This window comes from Sciurus vulgaris (genome assembly GCF_902686455.1).
Source record: "Sciurus vulgaris genome assembly, chromosome: 4".
NCBI classification, from domain to species: Eukaryota; Metazoa; Chordata; class Mammalia; order Rodentia; family Sciuridae; genus Sciurus; species Sciurus vulgaris.
This window is the reverse complement of record NC_136464.1, coordinates 49,826,153-49,843,838: the sequence shown is the minus strand read 5'-3', so window position 1 is coordinate 49,843,838 and position 17,686 is coordinate 49,826,153. Positions and strand designations below refer to the sequence as shown.

Sequence of the window (17,686 nt, the reverse complement as noted above, 5' to 3'; positions counted from 1 at the left end):
AATAACTTCCCCCAGTACAACACAGCAGCTGAAACTTAACAGGACTGCAGAACTGATGAGACTGGGGGAGAGGATCCAGGCCCTGCATTCAGTCCTTCACTGCTGGAAGGAAGAGTGATGCTTGCCAGCCTGTGGTGTTTGTACATCTTCTTCTCAGTTTTCTTCATGTTCTTCTGCATCTTCTTGTCCATCATCACTCCTGGGCCTACTACGATGGATCCAAAGGACTCACAGGATGCATGCCAAGTGCAGGTGATGGGTACAGAGGAGGGCAGGGATTAGAGGGCTGGCATCCTGAAGACCCTGGCTGTGGCACAGGATGAGGGACATACCTGGGGAAATTCGGATTTCCCCCAGGAACCCTGAGGAGTGGGCAAGAAGTGCAGTGGAATGTGAGGATTGACAGGATTGGAACCTCTAAGGTATCAGACACTGGGGGGATATGGATTTGAGCCTAGCTGCCTACCACTGGGACTCTACATGTTCAGTAGAGGTTGCCCAGGCCTTTCTATCTCTGGCTCCAGTTATTGTTTTAATTACTTCATAGGGCACGAGAGAGGCTCAGGAAGGTTAACTATCTTGCTCAAGGTCCGACCACCACCATCCCACTCCAGCAATGACCTCATCTACTAATCGTCTCATCATGCAAAGGAGACACCACATGTGTAGTGGCTGTATCTACACGAAACTCCCCTGGTTCCTCTTACTCTGGAGAACTGTTCCTGCACACTCTAAAAAGAGGGTGGCCTGGAATGGGCCACCAATCACGACATCCCATCACCCTGCCCTATTGGTTGGTTGCACTGCTGGTTGCAGAGCCAAGGCTGAGCCAATCTCAGTTCTCCAGCCCCAGCCACAATGGCTGGCCTCATGTGCACATGTGGCTCTAGCTGGGCCAATCGGAATTCCTCCCTGAGATCCTTTGGTCTGGGCTGATTGGATAGAGCTCAGTTTCTTTGACCAGGTGCTGTGAACATGAAGTCTAGAGAGGCCTGAGGCCACATTCCATTCTCATGGCTAAGCCTGAAGGATTCAGGGGGTCAACTGACCCTCATCCACTCCAAGATTTTGGAAGATAGTCCTGTGTTGCCTAAAGGGATAAGTTTTGAGAAATAAATCTGGGGCAATTTTATTGTGCAAACATCACAGAGTATACTTACATGAGATCATATGTCTACACCACCACCAGGTGATGAGGTCTTACTGGACCACCATTATGTATGTGGTCTGTCATTGACTGCAACATCATTATGCATCACATGACTGCTACAAATAATCAATAAATCTATCTTTTCTAAAAAATAGTTTGAGCCAAGTTTCTGTCATTTGCAATAAAGGTACCCTGAACTAATACAAAGAAAATAAAAATCTTCCCTTCACTTACAAGTACTTATCAACAATGACTTTTAAGTTCCTCTGCCACCTCCTCCAAATAATACAATTTAAAAGAGAGAAAAGAAAAGAAAAACTACAAATGGTTGGAGATTTTACTTCCATCTCTTCTCCTGATGACCCTCCAGGACAGAGGGTAGCGTCTACCCAAAAGGAACAAAGAGAGAAAAAAGGCCTAGGGAATCTCTACTGAATAATAATAATCCACACCTGACAATGTGCAGCCAACCTCACTAGTCCTGCTGGAAGAGTCTGGCAGGCTTATTCCTTTAAAAAAAAAAAAAAAAAACTTCTTCCAGAGCTAACTTCTACCACACCTAAAATCCAAGTAACATCCAAAACCCTCACTCACTGGGGAACAGTGGTGCATGCCTGCAATCAGCTCAGGAGGCTGAGGAAGGAGGATTGTAAATTCAAAGTGAGTCTCAGGACCTCAGCAAGACCTGAGACCCTGTCTCTAAATAAAATACAAAAAAGGGCTGGGAATGTGGCCCAGTGATTGAGCGCCCCCAGGTCAGGTTAAATCCCCAGTACCAGGAAAAAAACCTCACTCGGCCTAGTGGCGTGGCCCTACAGTTACCTGAACAACCCCATCTCCCTCCACCCAAGGCCAATGCCAGTCCTTGCTCTGCTGTGTCTGCTGCCAGACATCCTACCCTTTCCCCCATGCACTCCGCTCCCCTCCACCCCTACTCAAGTGCCATTCTCTGCTCCAAGCCTCCCTCAGCCTCTCCAGCAGCCACTGCTGTCTCCATTCTCTGAAGTCCGGTGAAAGCAAGTCAGCCTCTCTCTAGGAAAGTAGAGAGGAGGCCCAGGGGAAGTGGGAGCTCTGAGCACACAGATGAGATGTTTAGCAGGTGACCACCGATTTCTGACACTTTTGTTCCCCAAGAGAGGCTTGGGTGAATTAATCTGGGGAGGCCTCTACATTTAGGTGGCAATTAGAGTCACTAGGGATAGATGAAAAGTATTTACAGAAAGTGTGTCACATGTAGTTTTTTGGGTTTTTGGGTTTTGGGTTTGTTTTTTTTTTTTTTTTGCAGTACTGTATGGGGACCGAACACAGGTCCTCATGTTATCTCTGAACTTCATCCCCAGCCCTTTTTACTTTTTGAGACAGTAACTCACTAAGTTGCCCACACCAGCCTCCAATCTGCAATCCTCCCATCTCAGTATCCCAAGTAGCGGATCATAGTCATGTGCCACAGAAGTACAGTTATAAAGAGGAGAAACCCTGCTTGGGTATGCCAATTACTCAATAGGTCTGTCTTATGATGTCACTCTCCTAAATACCCCATTCCCCCAAAGAGGCAGCAAGCTGAAGGAATGATACTACACACCCCAGCCCTGTCCAGGGCCAAGCACAGGACCAGTGCCTCAATCTTCCCCCAACGCTTCTGCCCTCCAGGAACTGAGGCAGGTGACAAAGCACCCACAGCTCCACCTTGCAGATGAAGACACCAAGCAGGAAGCTGAGATCCTCAAGGGAGAAAACTCTAATTTTATAACTGCATCAAAGAGAAAAGGACTGCCTGAGTTGTGAAATTCCAAATTAGATTCACCAGATTCTGGTACAATGCAGGGGGAAAAAAAACTAAAAACATGAGAGCTCTCAGAAGAGAACAGCTGTTATCTCCCCGTCCCCACCAGCTAGACCTAGGTGTTCCTTTTTTCCCTATGATCAATGTGTCAAGGACAAGAAAACTTCAGAATTCCAGAGTTCCCCAGTGACAGGAAATGTCCTGAAATTAATAGAGGGAAGGCCTGATCAGGTAACAGGAAAAACTGCCCCCAGACAAGAGGTCAGGAGCAAGGAGCTCGGCTTCACCTCTGGCATCAGCCAGCCCTGGGACTTCTTCCTCAGTGACGGACAGGAGCCTGGAACCAGAGTAACAAAGGCACCATGCTTTGCACTGGGGTTGCCAGAGAATCAGTGAATAGGAAAGCAAGATACAAAATGCTAAAACTGCATTGCACTACCAATTCTGGCACTGGAACCCCTTCTTGCCCCAAAATTCAAAACTCTATATTTCTTAGTCACTTCTGCGCCCCCAGGCCTCAGCCTGGTAGGTTATAAATCTCAGCTACCTGAGCATGAGATGCCAGGTGGATCCAATTGACCTACCTCCCCAGGATCCTTCAGGTTTCAGGCCCTACGCAATGGACTGCTGGGCACCCGTTACCTTTGGCACCACAGACTCCATAGTGTACAAGGGCCCACTCAGTGTGGAATGCAACATGGAAGCCCTTAAGTGGGTGATGGCACCACTTCCAATGTAGAGAGATGGTGACAAAACAGCCTCCCGTAGATACTGTGGGTCCTAGGGAAGCTGGCCAGCTCCTCCCTCAGGCTCCACAGGGCCGCACAGTGAGGCTGACTCACTGGCAGAGCCACAGGGGAAATCGTTGGGGAGTGGAAGCACGAAGGGCACAGTGCTAGGCTTCCCCGATCACAGCCCCTTAGGGATAAGACCAAGGCCCCATCCCGTCAGCCAGAGTACCTCTTACACCCTGAGCATTACCCTATAGGAGGTACTTTACAGAAAAAAATTCCCCTACTTTACTGAAAAAAAGTTTGGGAACACCCAGAGCAATCCATTCCTCATGAAGTCCCCAGCACCCCACTGTTTACTCACCATGTCACCCCCTCCCCAAGAGGCTTCAGGTGGCATCTTGCCAAACCAAATGCTATCCTAATTTTTTCCTAATGTATCAAATAAAATGAACTTAACTTCCCCTTGAAAGTTATTTTTCTAAGGATTTCACGAAGCCACAGAACTCTGCATTGTGGGAAAACAGATCTGAAATCACTGCCCTTGGGGATAAAATCCAAACCCTACTCTATTCCTTCCTTGGCGGTCAGGACTAGCTTCTAGAACTCCTGCTTGAGGCCCCACCTTCTCCCAGAGGCCTGGAAAGGGTGGAACCTAATGAACAGTAATTCATCCATTAAGTTACCTAGACCAGAGACTGAAGCTAGCACCGATTCACATACATCCCAGTGAAGACTTCTATCCGGTGCTCCAAATTCTGCGCTTTCTCCCTCAGAAAGCCTTCTGGAAACAATCTTTAACAAACTTCCTCCTTCACAAATACAAATAGAAGTAATTAAAAAGAAAAAAAAAAAATTGTCCCTTCCCCCCATTCCTATCCTCCTGGCCACATGTGACAGACCCTTCTTAGCCTCTTTCAAAGCACTACACCAGGAAAGCACTGCATTTGCCCAGAATGCAGCTTTGAGGGACAGAGGTGTAAGGCATTTGGAAACCCAAGGTGGAGACGGGACCACTGATGGGCAAGCTCTGCTATGTGGCCAACAATTTAGATTCTCTACGTCAGTTTCCTTTCAGCTATAAAAACTGAGTGGAGATGGCCCATGTAGGTGAGAGCTATTATGAGGAACACCTTATAAAATCACTCCTTTAATAATTGAGGCCTTTAACAACCACATAAACAGGTCTCTTTACTCTTTAGCCTTTGCCCTACAAGTTGCTAAGGACAGTTTTTCAGCCCTCTCAGCTCACTTTTTCTTTCTTTTACATATGTGTCTTTGTTTATTTTTATTTTATACATCAGTTAACTCTTAAGGACAAGACCTAGAAAAGATGTACTTGCTCTTCCCAGGCTCCGAATGTGTTAAAACAATATATCATAATTCAAAAGTTGTGGCACTCAATACTTTCTGAGCTTTCCAGCCAGTCCAAGCTGGAAAGCAGGAATAATAGTGCCAGCTCCCACGGTGTACAATAAATGTTAGTTCTACTCCTTCCTTAGTGCAAAGTCTTCTTCCTTGTCCAAAAGACTGGCATTCACACTCCCAGATCTGTCCAGGACAAGACTACCACTCCTCACGAACTTCCAGCAGTACCCCTCCCCTACAGGCACACTTAAAAATCATTTACCTCCAAGGGCAAGAAGGGGTTCCAAAGGGTACCAGCCACCAGCTTTCCTCCGTAGGCAGCTCAGTGCTCTCGGGAGAAAACTGAGCTCCAACAACCACTACTAAGATTTTCCCATGTTGCAATGCAACTTCCCCAACTTTTCCCGACCCAGTTTCCAAAGAAACCTGGGCAGGCATTATGCATAATCAACCACAAGTCTGGATGAGTTAAGAGATTGAACTACCGGCAGAGGGAAGGGAGCTGGGTCAGAAAGTGAAAGGTGCCACTGGTCCTTAAAGTGGGTAGCAGGGACCAAAATGCAGTTGCACAGGTCCGGGCTCGGGCTCCCTCCCTGGTTCTTGATTGTGCCACTGGTTAAATGCTAGCACAGGCTGCCAAAGGACTAGCGAACGTTGAAGTCTTAGAAAAGAAACTGAACATCCCTCCGGGGCAGCCCTCAACCCCCCCACCCCACGACTGGACCTGGTAGCCTCCGGAGGACCCTGCAGCCGTGGCACCTGGGAGGGAGAAGGCCTGGGGGAGGGGCAGCATTGTTCACAGAGACCGGCGGGACTGGAGGAGGAGGTGTGAATGCGGGGTCCACGCATCGCCCCCTCCCTGCAGGGGTTAAAGGAGGGAAGGTGTCACCCGGGGCAATCGCCGCGTAGCGCAGGGGCCCTGGCGAGATCCGTCTCGGCAAGCTGCGGAGGGAAGGGATAGAGGTCGAGTCCAAGCGGCCGCGGCGGGGGTCTGACACTCACCCGCGCCCTCGGCGGGCTGCGGCGGCCCGACGACGCCGTTCAGGTAGAGAATGGGCAGCAGGTGAGGCTGCGTCTTCTCCAGCGCCGCGCGCAGGTCCTGGAAGTGGTCCCGCTCCTTGGCCAAGAGCAGCTTGAGCAGCAGCTCCGCCTTGGCGCCTCCCGCCTCCTCGTCCAGCTGCCGCCGCTCGCCGGGGCTGAGCGCTCCCGCGGCCTCGAGCAGCCCAAGCACGGCTTCCACCTCCGTCATGGCCTGGGCCAGGCTCTGCTGACACTGGGCGAGCAGCTCCCGGCGCTGGGGCTCCATGGTGGCGGGCCGAGCCGCCCCGCCCCGCCGGACGGCGCCCGGGCTCCCCAAGGCTGGCGAGCGCCCGGGCGGCAGCCTTAGCGCGCCGGGAGCCGCGAGGCGGCGGGGGCCATGGGCCGGTGCCGGGCGGGCTGGGGCCCGGGACAGCGGCGGCTCAGCAGCGGCCGCCTCCCGGTCTCCTGAGCGCAGCCATGTTGGCTGCAGCGGCGGCGGGACTGGAAGAGGAGGAGGAGGAGGAGACGGAGGAGGAGAAGGAGGAGGCGGAGGTGGGGACGGCGGCCGGGGCGCGCCCCGAGGCCCGGCTCCAGCCGGGCATGCCCCCTCCCCCTGGACTTGGCGCGCCGCCCGCCTGCGCCGCCCCCAACACACTACAACTCCGGGGAAAGTCGCCGGGCCCCGACGGCTCCGGCCCCGCTCAGTGACCGCCTCAGCCCGTGCGCCCGGCCCGGCTCACCGGGGCCCCGCAGCCGCCGCCCGCGCCGCCATGGCCCGCGCCCCGCGCCGCCGCCGGCCCGCCCCTCCCGGCCCTCCCCTCCCCCTGCCGGCCTCCGGAGGCGGCGGCGAGTCAAGGGATGGACCTAGGGGAGGGGTCCCGCCCGGGCCGGCCTTCGAGGCTAGGACTCCGCGCGGGCTTGCGCTTCTGGTCCCCCGAGGCCCAGACTCAACTCGGGTCGGGGACGCGGCCAGACCCCCAAGCGATTGGAGACCCTCCTGTGCAAATCCTGCCCCCAATTCGGGGTTTCCAAAATAAAGAACTCCAAAATCAAGCTCGGACCCAATGGAGAGGGGATACCCTAAACTTAGACATCTCTAAGACCTCCGTCGAAACTGTGAGGTTTCCCCATTCCACGGAGCTCTTATATTGAAATTTTCCCAGTAAAAGCCCCTCCGCTGAGACGCCGTTAACAGTTTATCTTCCCCTCTTCCGCATCTGAACCCAGTTGGTCCAAAGTGTAAAGGGGTTTGGATGCTGGATGAGGAAGTGTGGGTCAGGGTTGGCTGTGGAGTCCCTGATCTTGGTAGTAAGAGAGGTGCTCTTCCTCCAGATATCCCCCAGGTTGCAGCTCGTCTCACGAGGTGTCAAAATGATGAGCTACCTTGCTTCCCCTCCGACCACCAGAGCATCCACGGCCAGACTCTGAAATCAAGAATTTCTGCCTTTCATTACCCTTCACAGACCACTATGCCCCTGACTGGATGACAAGGTCCTTCAAAGCTGGAATATCAAAGGTCTGCTCTAAGTAACCCCACCTACTCTACACCTAGTGTAGAGTGCCACCCCAGGGCCACCTCAAACGTCGACTTATAACTACGGAATCTCATTTACAAATATTGGGCAGCCTGTGACTTTTTCTACTGACCATCCATCACTTCCATCCCCATGCTTCTTTTCTTCCCTGTAAAAGCAATCTTACATGTTCTGCTTCTTTAATGGGAGAAGTCACGTGTGTTTAATGTATACATGGTCTCCAGATAAGATTTAGGACAGGAGTACCAGAATATGCACCTCAGGAGCTGGGTGAAGTGCCTCAAACCTGTAATCCCAGCAACTGAGAGAGGCTAAGGTAGGAGGATGGGATCTGGAGTTCAAGACCAGCCTCAGCAGTCAGCAAGGCCCTAAGCAACTTAGTGAGAACCTATTTCAAAATAAAAAATAAAAGTGCTGGGGATGTAGCTCAGAGGAAAAGTGTCCCTGGGTTCAATTCCTAGTGAAAAAAAAAAAAAAAAAATTTTTTTTTTTTTTTGCACTTTAGTCTTAACACACCCCTCTAAAGAGCTGCACAATGTTGGAGCAAATCAATCGCCCTTGTTCATTTGTTCTTTCCTCAGGAGACAGGGGATGGGAAAAGTATTAGATCAGGGGTTCTAAGTCTTGACCTTGAATAAAATCAAGGGGGTTAATGAAGCTTTTTGTATTTTTCTGAGATGAGGATCCATAGCTGTACTGAATTATTTAAAGCCAACATGACTCACCGTGGACCCCAATATAGTGGAACTATTTAAAAATATCTTCCTGCTCAGCTAGTCTGGGCTTCTACAGCTGAACAAGGTTTTAGGGGTGTGAAGGCTGGTATAGACAGAGTTCTGCAAGGGTCCTGGGCTCCTCCCTCCCTCTCCTGCCCCTAAGACATGGTGAGCACCTTTCTGGCAACCACTTCCCTTACAACAACCACACTTCCTAAATCATCCTCAAGGTATCCACTTTCCAGGGAACATGTGGAACATCTGTTCTTAGCTGGATGAATAGAAATCTAGATGATGGGAGGAAGGTAGAAGTGGAGAGAGGGCAGGAGAAGCAAAGTTAGAGACTAATTTGGTTTATGGTTAGAACCAATTGTGCGTCCCAGTTCCAAAGGGTTTCTGAAACAGGAGGGGACAGGAGACATAGTTCCCAGAAGCTCTGGGAGGAGAATGTGTGTTTCTTTGCTGGAAGCCTTCCCAAGAAACAGTGAGGAAGCCCGGTTGCTAAGAATGCTTTCTCCCAGTAGCTGGACAGTGATGAACACTTACTTTTTGTAAATCCTTTGCTTTTAGCAAACTCTTGGGGTTTGTGCAAAACATGAACCCTAGAGGAGATCATTTGGTTTGTAGATATATTAAGTTTTAGGATTGCTTTAACCAATGACCGTTTTATGACCTTTACTTCCGTAGGTTTTTGTTTGTTTCATTATTGGGGCTCAAACCCAGGACCTTGCATATGGTACTGTACCCAGTCCTATTTGTATGGATTACTTTTATATTCTTTGGTGTACCTCCCATACACAATCTCCTTTGTGCCTAATACTGGGTTGAATTGTGTTCCCCCCCCCACCACCACCACCACCAAAAGATATGCTCAAGTCCTAACTGCTAGTACCTATGAAAGTGACCTTATCTGGAAATAGGGTCTTTACAGATGTAATCAAGTTAAAATGGGGTCTTTCTATATCAATGCTCTATATATCTATCCCTTTAACTACTGGGAATATAGCTCAGTTGGTAGAGTGCTTGCCTTACAAGCATAAGGCCCTGGGTTCAATCCCCAGCACCGCAAAAAAAAAAAAAAATTACCTTTCTATCCCTTTAACTAATACCAGTTTTTTTTTTAATTGATAGCTATAAAAATTTATTGTTTAAGGAAGATAACACATGGTTTATAAAGCAGTATAAAAGTACATTATCATCAGTCTTTTGTGTCAGAAGAAAATAGAGCAATTTATTTAATACACTCAAGGATAGAAAGTGTGAATTATTTTCTACCAGTGAAACAGTTCTTTAAGAATAAAGAACATTAGCAGTTATCAACATGTTAAAGCACTAGTCCTAGAGCTTTTTTTAAATTCATTTTTAGTGCAAACAAATGGGATACATCTTGTTTCTCTGTACATGAAGTAGAGGCATACCATTTTTGTAATCATACATTTACCTAGGGTAATAGTTTTTGATTCATTCTGTTATTTTTTTTCTCCCCCCTCACCACTCCCACCCCTTTTATCCCTCTATACAGTCCCTCCTTCCTCCATTCTTGCCTCCCTACCACCCCCCCCTCGTTATGTGTCATCATCTGCTTATCAGCTAGATCATTCGTCCTTTTAATACCAGTTTTGATTACTGTTGCTTTGTAACAAATTTTGAAATCAGGAAGTGAGAGTCCTTCTAATTTGTTGTGGGTTTTGGTTTTTTCTTTTCTTCAAGATGCCAACGCTATTCTGGTTTCTTGCAATTCAGTAGGAATTTTAGCATCAGCTTGTTAGTTTTTACAAAGAACTCAGCCATAATTCTGATAAATTCATTGCAATGAATAATTTGGAGATTTTTGCCATCTAAATGATATTAAATCCTCCAAATACATGAACATTTATTTAGTACCTTGTTTGGGGGGTGGGTTTGTTTGTTTGTTTTTATACTGGGGACTGAACCCAGGACACTGTATCACTGAGCTACATCTCTAGTCCTTTTTATTTTTAATTTTGAGACAAGATCTCACTGACTTGCTGAGATTGGCCTCAAGCTTGCAATCCTCCTGCCTCAGCATCCAGAGTTGCAGGGAGTACAGGTGTGTGTCACTATACTCAATGGTGTTCTTTAATATTTTGCAACAATGTTTGTAGTTTTCCAGAGACAAGTTTTACACTTCTTCTGTTGAGTAAGTATTGTATTCTTTTTATTTTATTTTATTTTATGTACTTCATGTGGTGCTGAGGATCAAACCCAAGGCCTCACACATGCCAGGCTCTACCACTGAGCCACAACTCCAGCCCCAGTATTTTATTCTTTTTGAGACCATTATAAATTTTTTTCTTAATTTCATTTTCAAGTTGTTTATTGCATGTGAATAAAAATACTAATGATTTTTATATTTTAAAAAACAAGGTCATACTGGATTAGGGTGGTCCCTGATTCAATGACTGATTTTTTTATAAGAGCAAAAATTCACTCATAGAGTCACACCCAAAGGGAAGAATACTGGGTTAGGAGGAGGCAGAGATGTTATCTGCAAGCCCAGGAGAGAACAGGAGAGGCCACCAGAAGCCAGGAGAGAGCCTGGAGCACATTCTCCCTGTCAGCCTCCAGAAGAAACCAACCTCGCCAACTCCTTTTAAATTTCTAATTGCAATAACTATAAGCCAAACAGTTTTTTTTTTGGCGAGGTGGAGGGTGGGTACTGGAGGTTGAGCTCAGGGACACTTGACCACCAAGCCACATCACAGCCCTATTTTGTATTTTATTTAGAGACAAGGTCTCAGTGAGTTGCTTAGCGCCTCACTTTTGCTGAGGCTGGCTTTGAACTCGTGATCCTCCTGCCTCAGCCTCCCAAGCTGCTGGGATCACAGAGATTACAGGCGTGCACCACCACGTCTGGCTAAAAAAAAAATACTCTTCTTTTAAGCCCCCCAGTGGGTGGTCATTCATCACAGCAGCTCTAGGAGGCTCATGCATGCTCCACCATGACAGGAGTGTAAAGGAAGATGGTGTCCCCACTTGGCACATTGACCCCATCACTTCATTCTTCCGCTGCTGGGTATTTTTCCGCAGACTTACCCACCTCCCTACCTTCTTCTGATGTTAGAAGAAGAGGCTCCTTCCTCCCTGAGCAGAGCCCCGCCTTGCTCTGGACCATCCCTGCACACTCCCCGCCTCACTGTCTACCTGTGCTCTGCAGGCCTCCTTCCCCTTTGGCGAAACAGGCTCCAGTCTCCCCTTTCTCAAAGATCCTCCCCATTCGCCCTCCTTTCCTCAGGAAGGAGGAGAGAGACTCCCACGTCAGCACTCTGGTTGGTGCTTTGCAATCCTGCTTCCACCACCACTCCCCACAGACGACTGTGGTCCCCATGAACATTCTGATGCCACCTCCACCAGCCCCGTCACATGAGGCATCTTCCCTTCTAGATCATTCTCCTGGGGCTCCCTCTCTCCTTTCTCTGGCTCCTTTCTCTCTAGGCTGTCTCCAATCCTCTTCTATTCCCATGCCCCGTCCCTCCTCTAAAGGGAAAGCTCTTTGGTATTGTTGGCCTGCGGAGATAGCTCAACTGGTAGAGTGCTCGCCTCACAAGCACAAGGCCCTGAGTTCGATCCCCAGTACTACAAAAAAAAAAAAAAAAAAAACTGGCATTGTCCTGAGGCTAGCTACCTACCTTTCTGGAGCCTCCATTTCTGCATCTTTAAATTGGGAAAAAGCATCACCCATCATTAGGGTTTTGGGAGAATTAAATAACGGCACTTACACAAGCCCTTGACTTGGCACTGAGCAGGCCTGTGAATCCCCTAATATGGCACTCATGCTAGCCTCTTCTACTGTCAGAAGGCCCGCATGGAAGTTTCACTTGGCAACTTACTAGCTGGATAAAGTTAGATAAACTTCTCTGTGCCTCAGTTTCCTCATGTGTGAAATACAGATGTCCAACCACATGCAGTGGCACATGCTTGTAATCCCAGAGACTTGGTAGGCTGAGGCAGGAGGATTGCAAGTTTGAAGCTAGCCTCAGCAATTTATCAAGACCCTGTCTCAAAAATAAAAAGAACTGGGGATGTAGCTCAGGGGTAAAGTGCCCCTGGGTTCAATTCCAGTATGCCCACAAAAAACACAGATGTTGATAATAGTTCGAGAGCAGTGCTCCCTCCAGGGTGGCTGCTGCTGCTTCTGGCATCCCTGTAGGAAGATGGAAGCTGCAGTGCGTAGCAACAGGTTTTGCACAGATGTTCTCAGTTTCCTGAATGAATGGTTTGGATTGTGGCTCGAAAATTCCATTTAGCTTGTGTTTAAATGGTGAACTTAGGGGCCCCTTGGACTTTATTCTCTGCTGTATCTCCTTAATACCACACCAGGTATAGGTGTCAATAGTTTTTTTTTATTATTGTCACTATTATTGACAATAATAGGGGATTGAATCTAGGAGCGCTTAACCACTGGGCTATATCCCCAGTCACTCCCCCCCCACCACCTTTTTTTTTAATTTGATACATTTGATACAGGGTCTCACTAAATTGCCAAGGTAGGACTTGAACTCACAATCTTCTTGCTTCACTGTCATGAATAGCTGAGATTAAAAAAAAAAAAAAAAAAAACAGCTGGATTAATTGACTGATACCACTTTGAAGGAGGGTCTCTTAATGCAAAACTCTTGTTCGTTCATACGTTCATTCATTTATATGTTCATCCATTAATTTAAAAATATCTGTTGAGGGGCTGGGTATGAGGTCACACACCACTCAGGAGGTCCAGCCACTCAGGAGGTTGAGGCAGGAAGATTGCAAGTTCAAGGTCAGCCTTAGCAACTTAGTGAGATCTTTTCTCAAATAAATAAATAAACGAGGTTGGGAGCTGGGCACAGTGGTGCACATCTGTAATCCCAGTGGCTCAGGAGGCTGAGGCAGGAGGATCGAAAGTTCAAAGCCAGCCTCAGCAAAAGTGAGGCACTAAGCAATTCAATGAGACCCTGTCTCTAAATAAAATACAAAATAGGGCTGGGGATGTGGCTCAGGGGTCAGGTGTCCCCGAGTTCAATCCTCGGTACCCCTGTCCCCCAAAAAATGTTGGTGATGTAGGGTTGTAGCTACATCACCAGTGGTCGAGCATTCCTGGGTTCAATTCCCAGTACTGCAAAAACAAACGAAAAAATCAGTATCTGCTGTCTGGGGGTATAGCTCAGTGGTGGAGCACATACTTTGCAGGTACCAGGGTCCTATGTTCAATCCCCTGCACAACAACAACCACCACCACACACACACACGAAGTATTAGCTTAAAAACAAGAATTTGGGGAAGGTGGGTACCTCAAAAGAAGCATCAGAAGCAACATAAAGGAGGCTCTCAAACTCTCCAGTGCCCCAGGAAGTGGGTGACAAGTGGGAGCGGGAAGCAGCACTAGGAACTCTGCCCACTGCAGAGTGGCCACCTCTGGGGTGCCAGGCACCAGGAACCCCACCCTTTCCTGCCTAGCCCTGCACAAAAGCTCACTAGATTCTACTAAAGATGTCCCTGCTCAGAAATCCAGACCAGTACTATAGCAGCAAGGCAAATGTGGCCCTGAGGGCACAGTCCTTCAGGGTTTCTGCAAGTACAGTCCTGCCTGAGAGCGTGAACCTTGTCATTCAGAGCCAGTTCTTCACATTTCCACTTAGATGTTAACCTGCTTTAGGGAGTCATCTGAGCCTTACCCACCTCCTGGCAAAAGGTTTTGATGCCCCTGCTACTTGCTCTCCTTGTAACTTTCTACCTCCCTTTTATTAACATTTGTCAACTTGTATTGTTATATTTACCAATTTATTTCTCTATCTGCCCACAGTAGGCAGAACCCCCCCCCCCCCCGGGGCACAGACACCCATGCCCTAAATTCCTGGGATCTGTGAATAGGTTTTGTTACATAGCTAAAGGGGCTTTGCAGATGTGATTAAGATTATGTATTTAAAATCGGGAGAGTATTCTGGATTACCCAGGTGGGCCCAACCCAATCACATGAGCTCTTAAAAACAGCATTTTCTCAGGCCAGAGGCAGATGGGGAAGGCAGAAAGATTCCAAGCCCGAGAAGGTTTGATTAGTGGCTGCTGGCTGTGAAATGTGAGGGTTCAGATGCAAAGACCAGAGAGACTCTGGGAACTCAGTGTGTTCCCCAGCTGACAGCCAGTCAGAAATGGGGACCTCAGTCCTAGGCTGCAAGAAATTGGACTCTGTCAACCACCTGAATGAACTTGGAAGTGAATTTTTCCCAACATCTCCCATAAGATCCCAGATAGGCCTCTTCTTGTTTTCAGCCTTGTGAGAGAGACTCTGAGCAGAAAAACCAGCCAAGCCCACCTGGACCTCTGATTCCCAGTACTATAAGGTACTGGAAATTTCGGTATAGCAGCCGGAGATGACTAACAATTTCCAATGGAACAGGAGCTCTGCTGGGGCAGGAGTGACACTGATTTGTTCATTGCCACACCCCACAGAACTACTATAGTTCCTAGCACTTGACAGGCACTCAAAACAGTGCATTGCCTGGATGAATGGAAGCTACCCTCCCACCAGGACTTTCTTTGGCGTATTATTTGTGGTAGAATCCACCGTTCCACCAGTGACTGGAGGTGAAGCTTTCAAGTGAAGACACCTAGACACTGGGCCTGGTCTGCAGGCTGAGCGAGCTAAGGCCCCAGGGGCCCCAGACCCTGGATTGTATGTTCCAATGAATGAGCAACAGCTGTTGCTGGAGGAACAGTTCCTGGAGCTAAGCTCCACGTGTGTGGCTCCTTTGGAAGTAAGCAAGGCTGCCAGCCAGAGTGGCTACGCAAGAATGCGGGGGCATCCTGCGCAGGCCTGGGACCATTTCCATGTGAGTGTGAGCAACTGCTAGTGCAAATCTCAGGCCTGTAAGAGCGTGGAGCCATGGGCGTGTGTGCCCAGAGGAGCAGTCCTTCCTAGGATGGGTGCCCTGTCCCACCCGGGAAATCACAGGTGGCCCAGCATCTGAGAGGTGGCACTTAAAAGGGTTTCTTGAAAATTTCCTCAAAAGAATGAACTACTCCAGGATGCTGAAAATGGAATTCTATTTGTGAAAATGCATAATTTCACGCAACTTTTTAGGAATACTACAACTATGAAATGAACTAGACAGGTTAGGGAAAAAAATGACCTTAAACTTGGCTCTTGGTAGTTTCTCAAATACTGAAGACATTTTCTTTCCAGACTGCTTTTGTTCTTAGTTCAGGAATGGCTCAGAGGATTTTAAAAGGGAGTCTGGAAGAGGTCCATTACCAGTAATGCATCTTGCCCTTGCAGAGTATGTGGGGCAAGGCAAAATTCTGGGATCAGAGGTTCAAAGCATTGCAGAACCTTAGATTAATTCTAAGGAAAAAAATGACCTTAAACTTGGCTCTTGGTAGTTTCTCAAATACTGAAGACATTTTCTTTCCAGACTGCTTTTGTTCTTAGTTCAGGAATGGCTCAGAGGATTTTAAAAGGGAGTCTGGAAGAGGCCCATTACCAGTAATGCATCTTGCCCTTGCAGAGTATGTGGGGCAAGGCAAAATTCTGGGATCAGAGGTTCAAAGCATTGCGGAACCTTAGATTAATTCTAAGGAAGGATTAACCAATGACTAAATAAATAATTATTTACTGAGAGTCTACTGCTTGCCAGGTGCGAGGCTAACCCTAAGTCTACCCACCTCACTTTGCAAATAGATTGCTGAGAAAATGCTGGCCCCAAACCCCAAGTCAGCTACTGTTCATCACCTAAATCCGCTGCTCTCTCCCCTGGAGCCCATGCTGTTCACTGGAGTCACCAATATCAGTTTTTAGCCCCCACCCCCCACCACAAACTTTCTGCAGCAACTGGGCCAGGCCTATGCCCCAGCTCCTCATTCCTTATCCTGCCTTCCTGTGAAAACACTCCTAAGGTGTGTCCTACAGAAACCACTTTGAAGTCACACTTGAAAAGGATCTGATGGTATGTGATAACATCTTCCCAAAGGACCTGCCATTCAACAACGGAGCTGGACTTCAGTTCTGGGCAGTTTTCTCCAGGAACCCTGTGGGTCAAGCAGATAGCCTCCTGGCCAGCTGGCCTTCCGTCCATGCCCTGTGCACTGCAAGGCCAGCCCCTTAAGAACACTATTCTCACTTCCGCTGGAATCTTCGCAGGTTCCCCACTGTGTCAGGACACAGTGGAGCTCCCTTGTGGGACATCCAAGGCTGGCCGCCTTCCATCTCCACCTCCTGTCATTCCCCCATCCTCCAGCAACTGACCCACTCTGCCGCCACCAATATGATGTGCCCCTTTCCCCTTCTTGCCCACTTCTCTACCTCCTCTTTGCCTGTCCAAACTCCTGTCATTCCTTCAGGCCAGGAAAACCCCCTGCTGCCCCTGCTTTCCCTCCTCAGACGTCCCAATGTGCTTTTGCTACAAATCATTTTTCTTCCCCTTTCTGCCATTATCTATTGATGTGCATTGTTTGTGAGTTTTTCCTGGGATGCGCTCTGCCTTCCAGACACACTGGAGGCCAGGAGCCTGTGCTGTTATCGCCCTCAGATCCTTCACGGTGCCTCTTCTAGTGGAAACCTGGAGTACATGCTTCAGAAATGCTTGAGGGTTGATGGCAGGTGCAGTGGCTAATCCCAACAACTTGGGAGGCTGAGGCAGGAGGATCACAAGCTTGAGGCCAGCCTCAACAACCTTAGCAAGACGCTTGCAGCTTAAGGAGACCCTATCTTAAATAAAATAAATTAATTTAAAAGACTGAGGATGTAGCTCAGTGGTAAAGCACCCCTGGGTTCAATCCCCAGTAGCACAAAAAAAAAAAAAAAAAAAAGAGGGTTAAAGAACCAAAGAGAGGGAAAGTGAACAAGGGACATAGAGGTCATTTCCACTGAGGCCCACTTAGTTCCTGCCTCCCCCAAATGATCCCCACTTGCCCTGCATCAGGAGCAGACATTCTCCTTCCTGTCACTCATCTCATTTGATCCTCTTTTTGATGTGACTGTGTTTAGTGACTGCCTCCCACTGGAGGCTCCAGGGAACACCTGTCAGGTTCTCCTGTGTGACCCAGCATCTAGCCTGAGGGGGGCTCAGACTATTTGTTGGAAAGAATGAACTGGGGAGGGATGAGATCCCCTGTTCTGGTTGCTGGTGAGTGCACTCGGAAACGCTCAACATTTCCTCTTCTCCAGTCTAGACCAGGACTGGAGTCCCCGGAGCAGTGTTTCCAGGGTAAATAGGACCCTGGCCACAGAGCAAGTTAGAACCCTTCCTTGCATGCTAGGTGTGTGGCGGGCACTGTACAGCGGCCTCACCTGCAGCCTCAGTGACTCCTCACTACACCTGAGGCAGGAGACGCCAGGACAGGCTCCATCGCACAGATGAGGGACCTAGGGCTCAGCATCCTACTCCTCC

General features: G+C 48.6%; 1 protein-coding gene across 2 annotated transcripts in view; it reads right to left on the bottom strand.

Moving 5' to 3' along the window:
• Nucleotides 1–6,825, bottom strand: part of DLG5 (discs large MAGUK scaffold protein 5) — a 100,559-nt gene extending 93,734 nt beyond the window's left edge. The window contains exon 1 of one of the 2 annotated variants that reach the window (XM_079138784.1): nucleotides 6,035–6,825. In XM_079138784.1, the coding sequence (XP_078994910.1) occupies nucleotides 6,035–6,338 (304 nt within the window). In that variant the 5' untranslated portion in view covers nucleotides 6,339–6,825. The remainder of the gene's footprint in view (nucleotides 1–6,034) is intronic. The other variant, XM_079138787.1, reaches the window with a different exon arrangement.
• Between the last annotated feature and the right edge of the window lie 10,861 nt (nucleotides 6,826–17,686).